The sequence below is a fragment of the Esox lucius genome, chromosome 3 (genome assembly GCF_011004845.1).
Source record: "Esox lucius isolate fEsoLuc1 chromosome 3, fEsoLuc1.pri, whole genome shotgun sequence".
NCBI lineage: Eukaryota > Metazoa > Chordata > Actinopteri > Esociformes > Esocidae > Esox > Esox lucius.
The window spans coordinates 20,155,138-20,177,351 of record NC_047571.1 but is presented as its reverse complement, the minus strand read 5'-3'; the positions used below and the strand labels follow the sequence as shown (position 1 = coordinate 20,177,351).

The 22,214-nt window shown below is 44.7% G+C and overlaps 1 protein-coding gene across 1 annotated transcript; it reads left to right on the top strand.

Moving 5' to 3' along the window:
• The first annotated feature begins 772 nt into the window (after positions 1 to 772).
• Positions 773 to 21,869, top strand: LOC105022253 (ephrin type-A receptor 4). The gene is made up of 17 exons (XM_010890498.3): positions 773 to 993; positions 1,867 to 1,934; positions 2,690 to 2,998; positions 3,095 to 3,449; positions 11,588 to 11,743; positions 12,490 to 12,924; positions 14,504 to 14,628; positions 16,721 to 16,880; positions 17,152 to 17,263; positions 17,732 to 17,904; positions 18,403 to 18,588; positions 18,776 to 18,837; positions 19,041 to 19,250; positions 19,408 to 19,584; positions 19,928 to 20,118; positions 20,258 to 20,416; positions 20,518 to 21,869. The coding sequence occupies exons 1-17, from the start codon at positions 849 to 851 to the stop codon at positions 20,645 to 20,647; spliced, it is 3,153 nt and encodes a 1,050-aa protein (XP_010888800.1). The 5' UTR covers positions 773 to 848; the 3' UTR covers positions 20,648 to 21,869.
• The last annotated feature ends 345 nt before the right edge of the window (positions 21,870 to 22,214 follow it).

Here is a 22,214-nt window from a genome sequence, read left to right as displayed (position 1 = left end):
CAAGACCCCATTTTGGCTTTTTAGGATAATAGTATCACAGTTGTAGCTTTGGTCTATTGAGATCAGTTAGGCGCAGAGGCGGCGCTACCATTAGGCAAAGTAGGCAGCCGCCTAGGGCCCCAGAATGCCTGGGGCCCCAGTGAAAATTCTAAATAAAATTAGCAAAAATGCTAAATATAGTACAGTATGTTATTTTCACTAGAACCGCCTCTGGCTAGGAGCATAAAGGGACCATCAACCTAGATCTCATTCCCAACGCTGCCCCAAGTGCGATAACGTCCGGTGGAGATGTAACGACAGGGGGCGCTATCCCCCTCATCGTCTTTTTCAGTGAGGAGTCGTTTTCAGCAACAAGGGGCCTTTATTTAAATTGGAATCACATTTGATGAGTTGAATGTTGAGAATAAATAACATTAAATGTTAGAGCAATTTGTCCCAATCGGGGGACTACTACAGCAAAGTATGTAGTAGGTCTATTTGTTCTTTATGAGCTTGACTCTTCTTGAACCGATGTCGCGTGTTCTTTAATATATTATTGACGTAAGTCATGACCCTTTTCTCATCTTCTAGTGTCCTAAGAGCAGTTTTTATTTTAAAAAGTACAATTACTCAGACATTATGCAATATAGTCCACTTTTATGACTTAAAAAAACTCAAACGCATAAAAAAACTTGAAAGAAAAGCACCCCTTTACCGAGTTCACGCCTGACATCCAGGCATATTGCCTTTACAAGCGAGAGACCAGACCGCTGACCAGAGAAGATACCTAAAGCTGCGTCAGAGGAACGCAAGACCGCCCCGTGCCCACAACGTTTGGTGGATCATTCCCACACAGTTTTCCCACAGGGATGGAGCAACTACAGCCCATGTGTGGAGTTAAACGGAGATACTTCCATACAGCACAAATGGCTGCGAGTTTCGGCAGAACAACTTGTGCATTTATATGGTTGGTTATGGTTCTTTCAGCCGCTCGAGTATATCCACCGAACGAAGGTAAGGGAGGGAGTCTTAAATATCTAGATTACTTGCGGAAATATTTAGATTACTTGCGGTTATTCTGCGAAGTAGGTTTTTTTGTTCGGATACCGTGTCGTCCCCGTTGAGGTTTTGTTGTATCCCTTCATACATGATCACGATAGTCTACATTTGGTTAGCAATGCTTATTATTTTTGAATGTATAACAATTAAACCCGTATACACAATTTGAGTGCGTTTCACGTCTGTCCTGCCTTAAATAACCTGCCTGGGTTCGATTCGTTACGACGTATGGAATGTCCCTGATCTGTCCAACCGTGTGCATGGAATATTCCGTTGTTGCTCTTTCATTTAACTTGTATACCACAATTTAACCACAAGCCGAAAATGATGATATGATCATCACCCTTTAAATCACTGCAATCTAAAGATCTGTGCCGCTTCCTGCTTCCTTACACAGTTGACAGTTTCAATTCAAAGCAAGCAGCAACCGATATCCTTAAAGTGTATAGCAGCAGTGCGAACCTATAAAACTTAAATATTTAGATAGATTTCACATTTTTGACAAAACAAAAAACGTAGGCCTAGTGCCGTTTTCAGCAATGTGATTCATACTGACGTTTTGCGATACGGGGTTTTTCACAAATCCCTTATGAGTCAAATATTGTAACGTGTTGTTCAAAATCTATAATTCGTTTCAGTATATTTTAGAAATTATGTTGTTTTATCTCTCCAATGCTTTTATGATTTTTCTGCAATATCTGCAACATATGAATATGTATGGGCTCAACTGAAGCCCCAGAGTGGCTGGAAATTTTCTTATTTTCATGTTTTGCCAATGGAAAGTGTTAATCGTGTTTTTACTTGTGTGTACTTGTGTGTAACTTTTAGTAACATTACTGGACACAAGGACAGTTCCTGGAGAATTGAAATGGGCAGCCAGTCCAACAGAAGGAGGGGTGAGTGTGCTTGCTTAAAAGACGCAGAAAAACTAGTGAGAATGTGCGTTTGCAATGGTTGTACATAAGTAGGTATTTTTTAAATACTGCACAATCCAAGCTGGACTGCATTCAACTGCAACCTCCATCTCTCTCTGTCTTTCCCCGGACTCTCTTTCTCTCTCTCTTGCTCTCGCTCAGACATAAATACTCTCTTTCTCCCTCTCCAGCCTCTTTGTTATTTTAAGAGTTATTGGTGAACTTGACTCCTCTCCAGACTCCCTGCACTCACTTTCTTTTCCTCAACTGCTTGATTGACAAGGTCCTGGTCCCTATGCACTAAGTCCTTTGATTGCCACCCCCCTTCACCCGATTCACAGACACACACACACACACACACACACTCCCCAGCTCTCCACATCACAGTCGGAGCCAGTGTACAGCGTAATGACTGAGACAGCTGTGAATTCGGTCCTGCGACAAAGACACCAAAGGAGGGAATACAACTTGTAGTCATCCTCCCTGACAGCTCCTATAGAACATCTTCCCTTCTCTAAACAGACACGCTCTCTGGCTTAGTACATCTAAAGCTTTCACCAGCAGGGAGTGGGAAACCTCATTATCATTCCATGGTAATAAGATGCCAATTACACAGGAAGGCCAGCTCCCCATACAACTCCATAACAAGTCTTTGATAAACTATCCAAGAAAAATGCTAAGCTGAATAATCACTTGAAATGACTTTGGCCTAATGATCAGAGTTCGTGTGTTTCCAGTGGGAGGAAGTTAGTATCATGGATGAGAAGAACGTACCCATCAGAACGTACCAGGTGTGTAACGTGATGGAGCCCAGCCAGAGCAACTGGCTCAGAACCGACTGGATCCCTCGGTCTGGGGCGCAGCGTGTCTACGTGGAAATCAAGTTCACCCTCCGCGACTGTAACAGCCTGCCGGGAGTCACTGGAACCTGCAAAGAGACCTTTAACCTCTACTACTATGAGTCTAACAACGACAGAGAGCACTACATTAGAGAGAACAACTTCCTCAAGATCGACACAGTGGCAGCAGACGAGAGCTTCACCCAGGTTAGGACTCTTGGTTGGTTTACATGGTCCTTGATACGTCCTTGTGCTGCGGTGAGTACTGACTGTGACTAAGGGTGTTATTATTATGTTGACCAGGTGGACATCGGGGACCGCATCATGAAACTGAACACGGAGGTGCGTGACGTCAAGGTCACAAGCCGGAAGGGTTTCTACCTGGCTTTCCAGGACGTCGGCGCCTGCATCGCCCTGGTCTCCGTACGCGTCTTCTTCAAAACCTGCCCGCTTACCGTCCGCAATTTAGCGACCTTCCCAGATACCAACACAGGGGCTGACACTTCCTCATTAGTGGAGGTCAGGGGGTCGTGTGTGAATCGATCCGATGAGAGGGAGGAGCCTAAGATGTATTGTGGCGCAGACGGGGAATGGTTGGTCCCCATTGGTGGGTGTATCTGTAACCTGGGATTCGAGGAGATAAACGGAGCCTGTCAGGGTAAGGCATTTGATTTACATTACTTTGTTGTAGAAATGTTAGAACAAAATTTTCTTGAAAATTTATTCGACCCTGAGGTGAATACACTTACTGGACGGAGCTAAAGTTTGTCATCAGCCCTTATAGGACTGGAGGACAGAGGAAGGAAATAGGAGACACAGAGGGAACAGAAGTTCCAAAGACAGTTTTATAGCACACCATTATTCTCTCTATTCAACATACACACACACACACACATACACACACACATACATACACACACACACACACACACCAGTTAAAGGGTCAATGCTTCAGAAGTGAGTGATATACAGCTGGGGGTCTATTCTTTCAGTCTTATTTATGATGGCCGTCCCAGCAGGCTAATTGCATAAGAAACGGCTATAACTTTTCGAGGCCTGCGGACCAAGCAGAGGGGGTGTGTTTGTGTGAGTAGAGAAAGGGGTAGCCATCAAATGTGTATATGTTACAGACACCAGGTTCTGCAGCTCTATATCTCTCCGCTCCATCCATAGAAGAGCTTATGACATCTAAAAGCTGTTTACTTTAACTAGATTTAACTTGACCCTTGTCTGTGATCATATTTGAACTGAACTGAAGGACTGGTTTCCTTTGCTCCACTCTGTTGCGTTAAACAGCCCACTGGACTGGAGCACTAGTGATTTGAGAAATCATGTCAGCCTGAGTGGACTCAGTATTCAATCTTATAATTTAAACAATGTCAGCAGATCGCGGCACTATGGTCGCCTGACCAATAAGAGAGACAAAACCAGGACCAGAGTGAGGAATGAGAAGGTGCGGTTGAGGACCATGTAGAGACACGCAGAAAGAGTTCAGAAGCTGTGTCGCAGGCTCGCGTGCCATTGGATGGATACAGTCTGGATGGTGGGAGGTGTGGAGGCGTTCATCATCAGTGTGGGCAGAAAGATTGATAGAAACAGGGAGGACAGTAAGGAGGGATTGGTTTGGAAAGGGGCTTATATGAGCAGGCCAGTGAAGTCACAAAGCATCAGTGAGAGCCCAGCCCCCAAACTGTTGCTATATGGGAGTGTTAGAGAGGGCGCTCAGGGGTGAGAGAAAGAACAGAAGAGGTTCAGGGTTAGCCCCCTTCATATCTTTATCCTGCAATGCCCTTACTTCTCACCCCCAGCCCCTCCTTCTGTAACGGGTCATGACCAAGCTTGATGAAGCCGTCAAAAAACATTGTCAGACTCAAACACACAAAGAAACGCACAGAGACTCACACATACACATACACACACTCACACACACACACAAACTCACTCACACACTCTGTTAAGCCTAGAAGGGGCAGGGTCATGACCGAGGTTGATGAAGACGTCAGAACTGTGACAGCTGCGATTCGGCTGTGTGGAGTGGAAGAGAGGGAGGTACAGAGACAACAGAATGGACTGACAGGCTCTGGAATGACAGAGGATCTCTGAGTTTTGTTAGAGTTTTTCACAGCCTTTTTCTGAGGGGCTTTGTTCAATCGGGATGCTTGTCTGCTGTTGAAACTCTGTGTGTGTTTGTATATGTATGAGTATGTATGTGGGCGGTATCTGTGTGTGCATGTTTGTGTGTACGTGTGTGTGTGTGTGTGTGTGTGTGTATGTGGGCGGTATCAGTGTGTGTACATGTGTGATTCTATTGTCTGCAGTGTGTCTGTGTTTGTGTATTTGAGGTGATATAGAGAGATGGGAAGAGAGATGAAGAGAAAGATGAAGAGAGGATGAAAGAGTGATAAAGTGAGAGATATAAAGAGAGAAAGAGGGAGCGATGGAGAGAGATAGATGGACAGAAAGAGAGAGAGGTAGTGGGTGTAGATAGCCCTACTGAGTGTGTAATTACAGTTGTCTGTCATAATTATGAGCAGGTGTGGGAGTGTGCGGGTGCGTGTGTGTGTGTTTGTGTCTGTGTGTGTATCACAGGGCTGTGCTGTGTGTTTTGCTCCTGTCTCTAAAACAAAGGTACTGACACTCTGAATATGCATATCCTGTCTGCTTCTCTCTCTGAATCCTGAATACTTGATCAGCACCTGTCTACTAAAAGAGACGAGGAAGAAAGACCGACAGAGAGATGCGAAGAGAGGGAGACAGGGAGAAAGAGAGATCACCCTAATCCACTGAAGTGATCCCAATATTCACTGGGGAATCTGCATAGAACAGTAACTTTGGGAAAACCCTTTACCGGTATTATCAACAACAGACCATAACATTTCCTGGGAAAAACAATCCTCCTGACCGGTTTTAAAATGGCCTCTCACTAAAATTAAAGAATTTGAAAGATTCATACGAAGTGGGGTTAGGAGGGAAACCAACAACACTGCAAAAGATGGCAATGAACTCCTTCCCCAGGGCCAGTGGAGTCTCTGTCTTTTGAACATTTAGAAACATATATCATCCAGGTTTGCAGGCAAGCAAATTGCAATGCTACCAAGACCTTAACAGAGATATACAGTTTTACAGCCTATGCTTGATCCATCTTATCCACAGTGGCAGGATACCACAAGCTCCTATCTTTTGCACTGTGCGCAGCTAAGCTACTGCTAAGCTAATGTTTTCAGATTTACTAATAGAATTTAAAACCATATTCATGTTCAATATTCAAAAAACATTTGAATAGTTACCATCCCTAGTGGTAAAATCTATTTTCCACTGATCATATGGATCCACTGAGAATTTGAAAACAAATCCAAGATACATATACATGTTTACAGTGTTGTTCATTATTTTATTTTCAGTTATGTTCAGTCACAGCAGCACTATGTGTGGCTCTCAGTCATGAGAGAAGGAATACCGGTCAAACAGAAACAGCTTTGGAAACATCTGAAATATCTGTTTTCACTTTATAGAATAGTTGCTGGTCATATACACATCCATGAAAAAAAGATAAGTTTTTTTATTTTAACTTGCCCCTTATACCTCTAACTATTTGCACTGAAAGTAACTGTGTGAACTTCTGATTATTTGTATTTCACTTTTCTATTTTCCAGTAGCTTTGACAATGTGTAGAGAGACAGAGTGAGTGATAGAGGGAGTAAAGACAGAGAGGGAGTGAGACTTAAAGAGAGACACATAGAGAGTAAGCTGTAGAAAGTTTTGGAGTGGAGAACAAAAGGAGTAAAGTGCAACATTCACAGTAAAGGTGCGTTCATCTTAGTCATTTACATTTAAAAAAAAATGTGCAAATGCAAATCTAGCTCATTACGTGTGTTTCTGTATGACCCTGGCCTGTCGTCCTCTCATCTCCCTCTGCGCAGCGGAAGAGCCCCTGGCCCCTCCAGTGTGTCAGCTGTCTAGGTGATGGATAGAGGGAGGGACAGAGTGAAGGGTGGGTGGAGCTAGTCATGGAGTTGATAAATGAGTGGGAGGGATGGGCATTGGAGGGAGTTATGGGTCCCAGTGGACCTGGGGATATAAGAAGAGTTAACTGTAATAGTGGACCCAAGGCTCTGCCAGCCACCACTCTGTGATCATGGAGGTGAATGTAGCCCCTGATGATGTCTCATTGCTGGTGTCCCAGTCCTACCTGAACCATGGTTGGTGTCCCTGTCCTACCAGAACCCAGGTTGGTGTCCCAGTCCTACCTGAACCATGGTTGGTGTCCCTGTCCTACAGGAACCCAGGTTGGTGTCCCAGTCCTACCTGAGCCCTGATTGGTGTCCCAGTCCTACCTGAACCATGGTTGGTGTCCCTGTCCTACCAGAACCCAGGTTGGTGTCCCAGTCCTACCTGAACCATGGTTGGTGTCCCTGTCCTACAGGAACCCAGGTTGGTGTCCCAGTCCTACCTGAGCCCTGGTTGGTGTCCCAGTCCTACCTGAACCCTGGTTGGTGTCCCAATCCTGCCTAAGCCCTGGTTGGTGTCCCAGTCCTACCTGAACCCTGGTTGTTGTCCCAATCCTGCCTGAGCCCTGCTTGGTGTCCCAGTCCTACCTGAGCCCTGGTTGGTGTCCCAGTCCTACCTGAACCCTGGTTGGTGTCCCAATCCTGCCTGAGCTCTGCTTGGTGTCCCAGTCCTACCTGAACCCTGGTTGGTGTCCCAGTCCTACCTGAACCCTGGTTGGTGTCCCACATGCAGTGTGATTATCAAGGAGATGTATGTCAACACCTCTGTAGTGTGGACATCTGGTTTAATAGTATTATATATGACTCCTCTGCAGTGTGGACATCTGGTTTAATAGTATTATATATGACTCCTCTGCAGTGTGGACACCTGGTTTAATAGTATTATATATGACTCCTCTGCAGTGTGGACATCTGGTTTAATAGTATTATATATGACTCCTCTGCAGTGTGGACATCTGGTTTAATAGTGTTATATTTGACTCCTCTGCAGTGTGGACATCTGGTTTAATAGTATTATATATGACTCCTCTGCAGTGTGGACATCTGGTTTAATAGTATTAAATATGACTCCTCTGTAGTGGGCGAGATGTCTGCCTTTTCCCATGGATGCTTGGTCCTGCCTTGCCCTTAAGGTAGACCAGGATTACAAACCACCTTCACCACACGCACACATCACTGTCATAATGCGCAATGCATTAGTCAGTGTATGTACAAACGACACTCCTCTTCTTTAGGGATAATTACAAGGTTCATGTATGCGCCTTACTTCATTGGTCACTGAGACCTGCTACGCGCACTAGTCTAGCTAGATTTAGTTTCACATTCACACAGCGTTTAGTGTGTGCGTGTGTGTGTGTGTGTAGGCTCAGAGTGGGGGAGGATGTCACTTGCAGTTGGAACCGACATTGAGAATATTAGCATGTCAAAAGCACCCTGCAACAATTACCCCCTTCTCTATCTATCTTTCTCCCTCTCTCCCTTTCTCTCGCTCTCTCTTTCTCTCTCTCTCTCTCCCTTTCTCTCGCTCTCTCTCTCTCTTTCTCTCTACCACATAGACAACTGAGTTTGCAGCAGATATGAAGTCAGAAATTTCTCATTCTATCCACTCAGCATTCTGTTAAAAGGAAGAAAAACTATAGGAGCAGAGGGGGATCTCTCTTACACACACATACACACACACACACACATATGTGTACACACACACACACACATACAGTGATTGGATAATAGAGAACAATGTGAGTTATCTACCCCCTACAGTACCTGATGGCATGGCTGCCAGTTTCAGCTGCTCTCATCAGGAGATTGGAGACAAAAGCAAAGAATCTGTTTACTGTGTGTGTGTGTGTGTGTGTGTGTGTGTGTGTGTGTGTGTGTGTGTGTGTGTGTGTACCCACCACTGTCCTTCATCCTCTGTCACCTGCCTCCCCCTGCCCACCACACATACTCTCCTACTGTGTGCATTCTTGTCCCGGCCTCCTGGGTCTTATCAAGGGGTGGGATTCTTGTCTCTCTGAGTCTGACGAATGACCCAGAGCTGTCAGTCAAAGAGACACAAACTCAGCATATAGACATTTAACATTTGACAAGCTTTGTGGGGACCCCAAACATTATTCCCTTTCAAAATCCTGTTCCCTCTAATCATAAACCCAACCTTATCCCCTAACACCAAATCTTAACGATGAACATAATCATATTCCCAAAAACATAACCCTATAGGCACTGAGAATGCTTCTGCACAAAGTAAAATGTCCTTGTTTGACAATCCTTCTGATCCCACAACTTTAGTAAAACCCCATATACATGGCCCCTGTCTCTCTGTCTCCCTGTCTCTCTGTCTCCCTGTCTCCCTGTCTCTCTGTCTCCCTGTCTCTCTGTCTCTCTGTCTCCCTGTCTCCCTGTCTCCCTGTCTCTCTGTCTCCTAGTCTCCCTGTCTCCCAGTCTCTCTGTCTCTCTGTCTCTCTGTCTCTCTGTCTCCCTGTCTCTCTGTCTCCCTGTCTCTCTGTCTTCCTGTCTCCCTGTCTCTCTGTCTCCTAGTCTCCCTGTCTCCCTGTCTCTCTGTCTCCTAGTCTCCCTGTCTCCCTGTCTCCCTGTCTCGCTGTCTCTCTGTCTCCCTGTCTCTCTGTCTCCCTGTCCCACTGACTTTCTGTCTCCCCGTCTCTTTGTCTCTGTTTACCTTTTCTGTCTCTGTCTCCCTGTCTCACACACACACAACACACTGGCACACATTCAACCATACTGGCAGACAGGAGATTGTTGGCACACTGAGCCATTGAGCTGTAGCAGAAGAACAGGACAGTGCTGTGAGCTGGCTTTGTCTCCAACCCACCCTGGCATCCTCCCTCTTTTCCAGCGTGAGCAGAGGACAGGTGGATGAAAGCAAGACAGAGAGAGACAGAGAGAGAGAATAAGAAGAGGATGGTGTGCCGCCATAAACCTATTAGCAATACTAAATCCTTTCAGGTCACTGTCTTTCTGTCTATTCTCTCAATTCAATGTCAACTCAGTTTATAGGGCCTTATTGGCATGATCATTGGGAAACAATTAAACACATTGTCAAAGCAAACGGGGGGAAATTAACATAATAAATTACAACCGTGAAGACAAAAAATAACAGAAGCAAATATAACAATCTGTCATACTACGTACAGTTGTGTAATAATGTGCTGCCTTTGTTGTTGTCTCGATCCCTCAAGAGTCTCTGAGACTCTTTTTAGCTTCTCTGTCGTGAAAAGGGCTGCGTGTGTTTGCGCAGCAGAGGGTGGGACTGGTGACCTGGGACGGCAGCTGATGTCGCTCTTCTAAAGGTGTCATTAACCCAATAGGGGCCTCAATAGACGGCTGCTCTGTCCTCTCTGTCGTCCCCTCCCAACAACCCCCACCATGAACAGTTCCACATCATGATGTCTCACACACACACTTGTTCAACTTGTCCTACGTGCAATGACTTGGCTTATGTCTCTTCATTGAGGACAGATGTACCGAGAACTGCTGTGAAGTGTTGGAGCCCGACACAGCTATCTGAGGAGAGGGAGCGGCTCTCAATGCCTTACTCAGCTCATCCACCCTAACTCCACTGAAGTATAGTTAGTCATACATCCATAAAAACACTGATAACAGATATTGGTGAGTCTTATCTGTGTGTTTGGGATTTTATTCAGATCCCTATTGGTGATTGCTAGAAGCACCAGCTACTTTACAGTGTTACGAAAGTGTTGTAACACTGTAAGTGTTACAAAATATCAAACGTAATAATACATAATAATACATTATATTTATAAACGTGACCTGTAAAAATACAGAACTTGTCTCTACAGTTAAATTGGACAACCTTGGTCTGATTTAATATACATTTTTTATATTTACTTATTTCAGAACATCTATACGTCCTTAGTTATACCTACCAGGGGGAATGAGTCTGTTCCTTCTGTTCTTCCAACCTTGTTACCACCCATTCCAGGTCAGCTGAGGTCGAAGTATTGCGTGGATCATCGCTCCTTCTCAGTTTCCTGGTCGTTAAAAATACTTTTAGTCCTACATGCATTTGTGTGTGGGTGTGCACTTATGTGTGGGTGTGTGTGTGTTATGCTATCAGAGTTTGAACTGGTATCGATTAAACTACAAAAACCATTAACAAACTTCAAAGCATTCCTTTTTCTTTGAGAGAGAGGGAGGGAGAGGGGGAGATAGGCAATGTAATGTGTGAGTGAGAGGCAACGGCTAGAGGGCGTGGGAAATACAGTGAGAGAGGGGGAGAGAGAGAGGGAGAGGTAGAGAGAGAAGGAGAGGTAGAGAGAAGGAGAGGTAGAGAGAGGTAGAGAGCGAAGGAGGGCAGTAGGAACCTCCCAGCTGAAGAGGGATAGTTTGGAGGACATTGATTACAGAGACAGGACATTCCATTGGGAAGACTTCCTCTTACTGATGACAGTGTCATTAAACACTCTGTCTTTCAGTCCTCACACACACACACCACACTCTGTCATTCAGTCCTCACACACACACCACACACTCTGTCATTCAGTCATCACACTCACAACACACTTGGTCATTCAGTCATCACACTCAAAACACACTCTGTCATTCCTAAATTCCAAACCCCTCCCTCCGCCAAGACTTATTCACCCCTGGAAACAAGGCAGAGCAAACAGAGATACGTATTTACACCTGGAAGAGTCGTGCAAAAGGGGAAATTACATATTTTAATACCATTGCAGTTGTATTTGGTTGCTTGTAATAAAATCTAAATGCATGTTCTCCCCATGTCTGTCTGTCTGCCTGCTGTCTGCAGCGTGTAAGGTTGGTTTCTACAGGGCAGTGTCTACAGACGGAGCGTGTTCTAAGTGTCCTCCACACAGTCACTCGGAGAAGGAGGGAGCTTCTGTCTGTGACTGCAACCCGGGATACGATCGCTCCGAAAATGACCCTGCATCCATGTCTTGCACACGTAAGAGCACCCATTGTTTTCCATTGGTCAGCTGACAGATCTACACTGGTTCATCCAGCATGTCCTGGATGGGAGATATTGGGCCCTATGAAAACAGTTAGATGTTTTAGGACAATTCTATTTTTTCTTTTCAAAATTCTATTTTATTTTTCTGTGATTCCATTTTGTACACTGCTCTGATGCTCGTGCGATAATCATAAAAAGATTCAGTTTTTCTTTCAGATCCATTGCACTTTTAGAATAGGCTAAATTTGGTGATAATTAACAGTACAATTACAGTAATATTATTATTATTCACTTTATATATGAAAACAAATAATGAAAATAAAACATACAAAATATATAATTCTTTCAATTCCGTGTTTTTGTCTAAATTCCGTGTTTATGTCTGGATTCCGTGTTTATGTCTGAATTCCGTGTTTATGTCTGGATTCCGCGATTCCGTCCGTGTTCTCCGCAATGTGGAAAGCATAGGGCCCTAGATATAGAGCATTGAGACTGTCCATGAATATTCTCTATTAACAGCTTTCCCACTCTGTATCTCTCTTTACGGTCATACTGAGTCCTTTGTCTGGATGTCATTAACTTAATTATGCCTTAATGCAGCACATGGTTCAACCAGTCAGCCTGATAAAACAAACGCACTCACACACAGACATAAGGATGAACTTAACCACAAGAGGAAAGTATGTAACCATAACTACAATCCATTCTGTTATTCAACCTCCCTGTTCCATGTATTCCAGAACCACCCTCTGCTCCACAGCAGCTGATCTCAGAAGTCAACGAGACGTCTGTGGTCCTGGAGTGGAGCGCTCCCCTGAGTCTCGGAGGGAGATCGGACATCAGCTACAGTGTGGACTGTTGGCTCTGCCACGGACCTGAGAGTCACACTGGGAATCAAACTTGGATTGGGAATCAGTCCGGGAGTCAACTTGGAGAGGCTGAGAGCCTTGGAGGTCCCGAGGGGCCTCTCGTGGGTCAGCTCTGCCTGCCCTGCAGTCAAGATGTCCTGTTCTCCCCACAGCAGAGTGGCCTGAGGACCACCAGGGTGTGCGTGAGTGAGCTGCAGGCACACACGCGTTACACCTTCACCATCCACGCCCACAACGGGGTCTCCCAGGGGCTCACTGCAGGGGCTGGACAGAGTGTGTTTGTCACTCTCACCACCAACCAGGCCGGTGAGTTTCCATGTGAGAGAGTATGTAGAGAGGGGTCACTAGCTGTGTCCATCGCATGGGGTCTGGAGAATGAGAGTGTGTAGAGAGTGAACCATGTTACAGGGGCCACTAGCTGTGTCCATCGCATGGAGTCTTGGGACTTTGCGGTGTCAGTATGTCAGTCCGTCAGAATCTATGGAGTGGGTTGCCTTTAAGAGAGGAATGGGAATTCAATTACATTGATGTGTGTGTGCGTGTGTTCTTGTATATTTGTTTTGTGAGTTATGTTTTGTGTGTCTGAGTGGTGTGTGTGTTTTGTAATACATTGTGGCTGTGTGTGTGTGTGTGTGTGTGTTATTGTCTAACTCTCAAAGAGTGACTTGTCTTAGAGTCATAAACAGAATGCCACAGTGATGTAATCATCTTATTGGTTTGTTGATTTTTAGTCACACAATACCCATGTCTCTTGTTGCCATGCATGTGTGAGCGTGTGTATGTTTCAAAAACACAATGTGTCTTGTCTATCTGGGTCAGCTACACACACAGGATGTGGTGTCTCAATCTGATAACTCTCTGTCATGGTTTGTTGTAATGCGGGACATTTTTAACATATAGTGTATTTGAGGCTAAAAAAAGCTTTCTGAGTTTGGCTCATTTTTAATCACAATTTATGTTGCTGCAGATAGTTTTCCTCTAGCAAACAAGCTCAAATTTAAATCCTACACCTGTAAAGGACATTTTCATTGTTGTATGTCAACACACTTTAATGTTTTTGTGACTGTGTGTTACTTGATGTGTGTGTGTGTGTGTGTGTGTGTGCTGGAAGAAGGTATGCTCATTGGACCACCCCTCTTTACATTTAGGAAGTCTGTGACATTTTACAAGGTGTTTCATTTTAGCTAGTTGGGGTGTGTGAGTCAGATGAGGGGTGTGTTTCCATATGTGTTAAGTGTGTTTTACTGTGGGTGTGTGTTGTGTGTGTTCTGTGTTTCGTGTGTCTGAGTACATTCACATAGGCCAGGGACAGAAGTCTCTCCCCCTGAAATTCAGTGTCTCAATATTGCTGGGACACAAAGGAAGAGGTAGAATCTAGAGTTATATTTAGTCTCTAAGTACATTTACACACGCTGAATGGAACATATAGGAACAGAATGCAATATCTACACAACATTGACTTATAAAACAGGAATATGAGGGGTGACTATATAATATACATGCATTTACAGGGAGGGAACAGATAAAGAAAAACTATTGAGATTCAAAACAAGCACACCAACCAACCACTATATATTTTAGTGTGTTTTAGATTGTGAATGGCAGGTTTAGAGTTTAGGAGGGGGATACTAATTATGCCTCAGTCATGGTGAGGGACAAGCAGGACATACTGGCCCTGGAGTCAAAATGATTAACAGCGTGAAATGTTTCAAGATGTATGGGGACTTGGGGGGGGGGGCTATCTGCATGGCTGGGTTGTACTGGGTTGTTTGGTACCATGTGTTTGTATTCAGTGGAAGGGGTCTGTGTGGGGTTTATGGTGTCACACAATACAGTTTGGGGGTGTGTGAGTCAAAAGGTAAGTCTGTCTCTGTTGCTCTCTCAGCTCCCTCCTCGGTTACGTCCATCCAGGCCAGTGACGTCACAAGGCACGGGGTGTCTTTGGCATGGCAACAGCCTGACCGACCCAACGGGGTCATCCTGGAGTACGAGGTCAAGTACTACGAGAAGGTGAGGACACTGTCAAACAACTGTTATCTGTATGAGTTTGTTATGGGTATGAGTGTGTTATGGGTGTGAGTGTATTTTAGGTATCAGTAAGGGTGTTATAGGTATCAGTATGAGTGTGTTATAGGTATCAGTAAGGGTGTTATGGGTATCAGTATGAGTGTGTTATAGGTATCAGTAAGGGTGTTATGGGTATCAGTATGAGTGTGTTATAGGTATCAGTAAGGGTGATATGGGTATCAGTATGAGTGTGTTATAGGTATCAGTAAGGGTGTTATGGGTATCAGTATGAGTGTGTTATAGGTATCAGTAAGGGTGATATGGGTATCAGTATGAGTGTGTTATAGGTATCAGTAAGGGTGTTATGGGTATCAGTATGAGTGTGTTATAGGTATCAGTAAGGGTGATATGGGTATCAGTATGAGTGTGTTATAGGTATCAGTAAGGGTGTTATGGGTATCAGTATGAGTGTGTTATAGGTATCAGTAAGGGTGATATGGGTATCAGTATGAGTGTGTTATAGGTATCAGTAAGGGTGTTATGGGTATCAGTATGAGTGTGTTATAGGTATCAGTAAGGGTGTTATGGGTATCAGTATGAGTGTGTTATAGGTATCAGTAAGGGTGTTATGGGTATCAGTATGAGTGTGTTATAGGTATCAGTAAGGGTGATATGGGTATCAGTATGAGTGTGTTATAGGTATCAGTAAGGGTGTTATGGGTATCAGTATGAGTGTGTTATAGGTATCAGTAAGGGTGTTATGGGTATCAGTATGAGTGTGTTATAGGTATCAGTAAGGGTGTTATGGGTATCAGTATGAGTGTGTTATAGGTATCAGTAAGGGTGTTATGAGTATGAGTGTGTTACGGGTATTAAAGTCATTAAAGTCATTGTCCACAAGCAATGTTGTCTTTGTGCGTGCATTATCTAGTATATTTCGCTCAGTACAGAATTGATTTGCTGCGGTATATATACTTTACATGGCAGCTATAACTATTTTTGACAATTGTCTTGGTAGATAATGGTCTGCTGCTAACTGTGATGTATTCTAACTCCGGTGAGCTGAGACGTCCTTAAAATTAGAATTTGCTGTTGTTGACAGAAAGAACCCCTCTGCCACTTATCTTGTCATCCTGTCATGGTGGTGCAGAGAGGAGACTTAAATGTATGTTAATGTCCTCATTCAACCAAAACTCAAGCATAGAATGTCATTTTTTGTTATTTAGCAGAAAACCATATCCAAAGTGACTTACAGGAGCTATTTACAGTAACTTTAAGTATTTGGCCCAAGAGTACAACAACATATTTGTCAGCTCAGTCAGGTATTCAACCAGCGACCATTTGATTACTGATCAATGCTCTTGACCGCGAGGCTATTACATTTGTTAAGGTCCTGCTGATAGGCTAGTCTCTGGGTAACTTTGTCCATTTAGAGGGAGTCAAGAGAGAAATAGAAAGAAATCCGTCCAGTGTAGGGCCCTGTAATGAGATGGCCACAGGAGCGGTCAGGGACTTCATGTGTCTGTGTGTCCTTGCTTGACTGGTTTTGTGATTACAGGCCACTTGGGGAGGGATTTCTGTCAGACCCTCAGTTAAAACATACGACAGTTATCAGGGTCAGAAACCTTTTGTCACGTCCTGGCTATGCCTCTAGCCATCTCTGCACTGGGCTGGGGCCATAGTCAGGACAGGACAGAAGGTGGTGACTTTAGCCACCTCTAATCCTTTTGGCCTCCCCAATTAGAGGTAGGTGTAGATCGTTGCCTCCAATTGGGGACCCTATTTATGTTCTATGTGTGGTTCATTTTGGTTGTGTTTCGTACTGAACGCCCTACGTCACTGGTTGCTGCCATTGTTGTGTTTCTTGTTTTGATTAAAACCATGGATTATTTCCACCATTTTGACTCTGTGCCTGTGTCCTACCACAACCACAACCGTGACACCTTTTCTTCACAGCTTATAATGAGATGCATTGAGGTGATTAGTATTTTGGAAAGACTCCTATATTTGGCCCTTAGAGAATTGACAGATGTTTGCCCAGGCATTGATACACCCCACCATTGTTTCCCTCTCTCTGTGTCTCTCGTCCAATCAGGATCAGAAGGAAAGGTCCTACCGCGTCATGAAGATGGCCTCCCGCAGTGCTGACATCACAGGGCTGAGTCCGCTCACTGTGTATGTGTTCCAGGTCCGCGCCCGCACAGCCGCGGGTTACGGAGAGTTCAGTGCCCCTTTTGAGTTCTCCACTAACTCAGGTACAACACAATCACATTGACACTTGTTTTAACCTGTTTTGGAGTAAGGAATGTTGACGCTTGTTTTAACCTGTTTTGGAGTAAGGAAGGTTGACGCTTGTTTTAACCTGTTTTGGAGTATAGAATGTTGACGCTTGTTTTAACCTGTTTTGGAGTAAGGAAGGTTGACACTTGTTTTAACCTGTTTTGGAGTAAGGATTGTTGATAGTCATAAAACATTTCTGAATTACAGTTTCCTGTTTTTAAACCTACTTTCTCCTCTTCTTGACAGATCCCTTGCCTCTGATTGGCGATGCCACTAACTCCACCCTGCTCCTGCTGTCAATCAGCGGGGGTGTGATCCTGCTGCTCATCTCCACCACAGTGTTCATCATCAGCCGCAGGTACACAGTTGTGTGTGTGTGTGTGTGTGTGTGTGTGTGTGTGTGTGTGTGTCAGGCCTTTGTAGGGGGATTAAGGAGGTGACATTGTCCTTCTAAAGGCATGATTGGTCACTTCGTAATCCCCTTGTCCCTGATTTATCATTAGTATGGTCACAACAACACAGCCTCTGTATCAGCTTCGCTCAGCCTTCACACACACAACTTAAAAACACAAAGGGTAGTGTTCCCACTTTTTCTTTTCTTTTATTGCCTGAAGCACCATTCTCCTCCCTTCTTCTTCCCCTCTGCTCCTCTCATCTCTTCATCCGTCTCCTCCCTCTTCTCCTCTCTCCTCACCTCCTCTCTCCTCACCTCCTCTCTCCTTCTCTCCCCCCTTCCATTTTCTCCTCTCCTTCTTCCCTCTCTCCTTTAGAATGGCTGTGTTCAGTGCCACTCATCCTACTGTTTCCTGTACGTCTTTGTGTTCAGGAGGGGTAAATACAGCAAAGCCAAGCAGGAGTCTGAGGAGGAGAAACACCTTAACCCAGGGGTGAAGATCTATGTGGACCCGTCCACATATGAAGATCCCGACCAGGCGGTCCATGAGTTTGCTAAAGAGATCAATGCTTCCAGCATCCACATAGAGAAGGTGGTTGGCATTGGTAAGGGAGTCACACTATAAATCTGTTGTGTTTGTGTGAGTTTTCTATCTGGGTTTGGGGAGGTGTGTAGTTATTTATATTGTGTGTGTGTGTTATAGGAGGGTTTGGGTAGGTGTGTAGTTATTTAGACTGTGTTTGTGTGTTGTAGGAGAGTTTGGGGAGGTGTGTAGTTATTTAGACTGTGTTTGTGTGTTATAGGAGGGTTTGGGTAGGTGTGTACTTATTTAGACTGTGTTTGTGTGTTATAGGAGGGTTTGGGTAGGTGTGTAGTTATTTAGACTGTGTTTGTGTGTTGTAGGAGAGTTTGGGGAGGTGTGTAGTTATTTAGACTGTGTTTGTGTGTTATAGGAGGGTTTGGGGAGGTGTGTACTTATTTAGACTGTGTTTGTGTGTTATAGGAGGGTTTGGGGAGGTGTGTAGTTATTTAGACTGTGTTTGTGTGTTATAGGAGGGTTTGGGAAGGTGTGTAGTTATTTAGACTGTGTTTGTGTGTTATAGGAGAGTTTGGGGAGGTGTGTAGCGGCCGTTTGCGTCTCCAGGGAAAGAGGGAGATCTACGTGGCCATAAAGAGTCTGAAGGCAGGATACTCTGAAAAGCAGAGGCGGGACTTCCTCTCAGAGGCCAGCATCATGGGACAGTTTGACCACCCAAACATCATCAGACTGGAGGGCGTGGTCACACGATGTGAGTGATTGACAGCTACATTTACCTATTTGAGGTTATGTTTGAGGATACAGGTTATGTTTACATTCAAAATATAAATCTATTTAAAAAAGCTCAGGATCCCAAACTGATCTTTATGGAACACCACTTTGGCACGTTTATTGTTATTTATTCATTCTTGACGTCTGCTTGTTGGTCTCCTCTGCAGGTAAACCAGTGATGATCATCACAGAGTTCATGGAGAATGGCTCCCTGGATACCTTCCTGAGGGTAAGAGAAGCAGCATCTTTCTCTGTCCTGGCTCTCTCTCGATCTTCCAGTCTGACTGTCTCTTTCTCCCCTCTGTCAGCATTTGTTTGTCTTCCTCTATGCCGCTCTCTGACTGTCTGTGTCTTTTTTCTCCATCGGAATCTGTGTCTTGCTCAGTCTGTATGTTATGTCATTCTAAAATACCTCCCCCCCGTGTTTGTTAGAAACATGACGGTCAGTTCACGGTGATCCAGTTGGTGGGTATGCTGCGGGGCATCGCGTCGGGCATGAAGTACCTGTCTGACATGGGCTACGTCCACCGAGACCTGGCCGCCCGCAACATCCTGGTCAACAGCAACCTGGTGTGTAAGGTGTCTGACTTCGGCCTGTCACGAGTCCTCCAAGAGGACCCTGAGGCTGCCTACACCACCAGGGTGAGAACATAGAACCACAGAAGAAAACATGAACACGTATAATACATGATTCATCCTGCTACACAAGTGAGACCACTCACCTTGAGATCTGGGTCGGCTCAAGTTGAATGCCAGACCCATCTGAAGCCCTACTCATTAGTCTTCCTGTGTGTTGAAGGAGGTGACTGGGACCTACCATTCTCCTGGGGGGAAGCTCCCCATCAGATGGACTGCTCCAGAAGCCATCACCTACAGGAAGTTCACTCCAGCCTCTGACATCTGGAGCTACGGCGTGGTCATGTGGGAGGTGATGTCCTATGGAGAGAGACCATATTGGGACATGAGTAACCAGGATGTAAGTGTGTTTATGGGAAATATCTACATTTTAGTTGTTTCCCCAGAAGGTGGAATGTTCCTAGTCCAGACAGAAGATGTTCATAACATGAGCTATGGATTGTGATAGCCAGGTGGATAGCCATTTTTCTATGCTATACGTTGTTTGTGACTTCATTCCAAACAGTTAATGGCTGTCATTTGTATTTGTGATGTTCTGATGGGGTTGAACATGTTCATCCAAGCCAGTTACATCACCTGTCTAACCTTCAAACACCAGCCATGAGGCACACACACGAGGTGGTTTTCCTGCCAAATTGTTTAGGAAGACCTTTACCCATCCTGTATGTATTTCCTGTCTCCAGGTGATAAAAGCCGTGGATGAGGGCTATCGCTTGCCTCCCCCTATGGACTGTCCCGTCTGTCTACATCAGCTGATGTTGGACTGCTGGCAGAGAGACAGAACACACCGGCCCAGTTTCATACAGATCCTCAACATGCTGGATAAACTCATCCGCAACCCCACCATCACTCTGAGAAGGACGGGAGGGGAGAGGTACGCACGCGCGCACACAACCCGCACACGCACACACAACCCGCACACGCATGTCTAACAACCATGCACGCCGTTGCGTTGTCATTGTCAAGTGTTTTCGGCATGTTCCAGACCTGATGACTTCCCCCCCTCCCTGCAGGCCTATAGTTCCCTCTCTGCTGGAGCCTGTGGGCCAGGGGTTTGTGTCCATGTGGTCAGTAGAAGACTGGCTCCAGGCCATAGGGATGGACATGTACAGAGACACCCTCACTGCTGCAGGATACACCAGCCCTGACAGACTAGTAACCCTCACACACCAGTGAGTCTCTCGCGCTCTCTCTCTGTCTCACACTCTTTCTCTCTCTGTGCATGGTCTTCTTAACTCTGAACATGGCTAATTGAGTCATTCCATGTTTCCAGGGACTTGGCCAGTATTGGAATCATCACACCGTCCCACCAGGACCAGATCCTTGCCAGTGTGCAGCCAGTAATGCTGTCCCACATGCAACAAATACAGGAACAGATGCAAGACAGTATGTTTCCCGTCTGAGCCAGGGAACGGATACGTAACAGAAACAATTCATTAATGAGGAATTCCTTTCACCTCATTTATGCACTTTAGATTGAGACCCTCACAAGAAAACAACAACGCTACAGCAGAATGTATGAATGTAGGACTGAAAAGCAGCACTTTTATAAACTCTGTGACATTTGAACTACCTGAGGATTGTTCTCTTCAGCAGAGGAAACTGCTGAAGATGTTTACTCAGTGTTTCAGTGGAACTTACTGAACATTTTGTCTGTTTTTTTGTTTACTTTTTGTATATATGTGTGAATGTAAATAATGTTTAATCTGCTTTGGATTTTATTGCCATTGTTTTGCGATTATGTGTAATCATGTGATCATCTGTCCTCATACTGCTCACAGAATAACAACGCTTGGCTAACATTAGCTACAGGAACTAGTACAGTACTTCTCTAGGAATAGATAGTTAGCAAACCTCACTTGACTTTCTTGGTTATTTTTCTGAGCTCAAAGCACGTGAACACTCCAAGTCATTACTGCGGACACTTCCACATGGCTTGAATGTCGGGTTCTCTCGGCAAACACAAATGTCTTGTTAGAATGTCCCCCGAATGTCAGTAGGTGAAACATTAAACCAGGACAAAATGTCCACCAAGCGTGGCCTGAGGCATTTCATACTGTATGAATCCCAGTTTTTGTTTAGTCGTTCTTGTGATGTAAATGTATTGTTATAGCTGAACGGTGACATAACGTCTTGAGATCTCCAGCTGCAAGTAAAGGGCTGTTTTACCTGCTTTGGGCTAATCCTGAAAAATGTCGAAGAACTTGTAGAAGTCAATGACAATGTAATATGTATGCGAGTGTGCGTGTGCATTCGCGTGCCTGTGGATGTTTGCATGCAGAGATCTGTGTTTAAGGACCAGGTGGGGATATGCCAAGCCAAAAGGATGGGAGGAGAGGAGGTTGATCTGTAATAGAATGTATTGTCTCCTGCCATTACCGCCTTTCTATTTAGAATGAACACACCAACAATGGAATTAGCAGTTCTATCTAGTCCACCATTAGCATACGTATACTGTAGGTATTACATGTCTTTGTAAATGTTATTGTTTGAAAAGGAGTTCAGGTACATGAAGAATTTCATTCTATTTATGGTCTTATTATCAAGGTTACTTGTTGTAAAATAGGGATGTTGGATTTGACTGAGTGCCATATTGCATTGTAATAAATGTCCAAACTGAGGTGAGCAAGTTTTCTGAAAAGGTCTTTTTTGTACAGATGCAGGGGAAAGTATGAGACTTGAAAGAGTGTGTGTGCGTGCGCGTGTATGTTGTATGTGTGTAAAACAGGAGGGTGTGTCACTGATGTGGTCTGGTCAGCAATAAAGCCAGGTGGATTAAAGTTCAGGGTGCTGGGAGGCGTTCTGTTGAAACGTTCAGTGGTGTGGAGGGAGCCATCTGCTTAACACACTGGAACAGACTCACCACAGAGAATGCTACACACTCAAACTATAACGCACATACAGACCAGGGAGCCTCACACACACGAACAGCGTACTGTAGGTGAAGGACATGGACTAAGGACCTGTGTA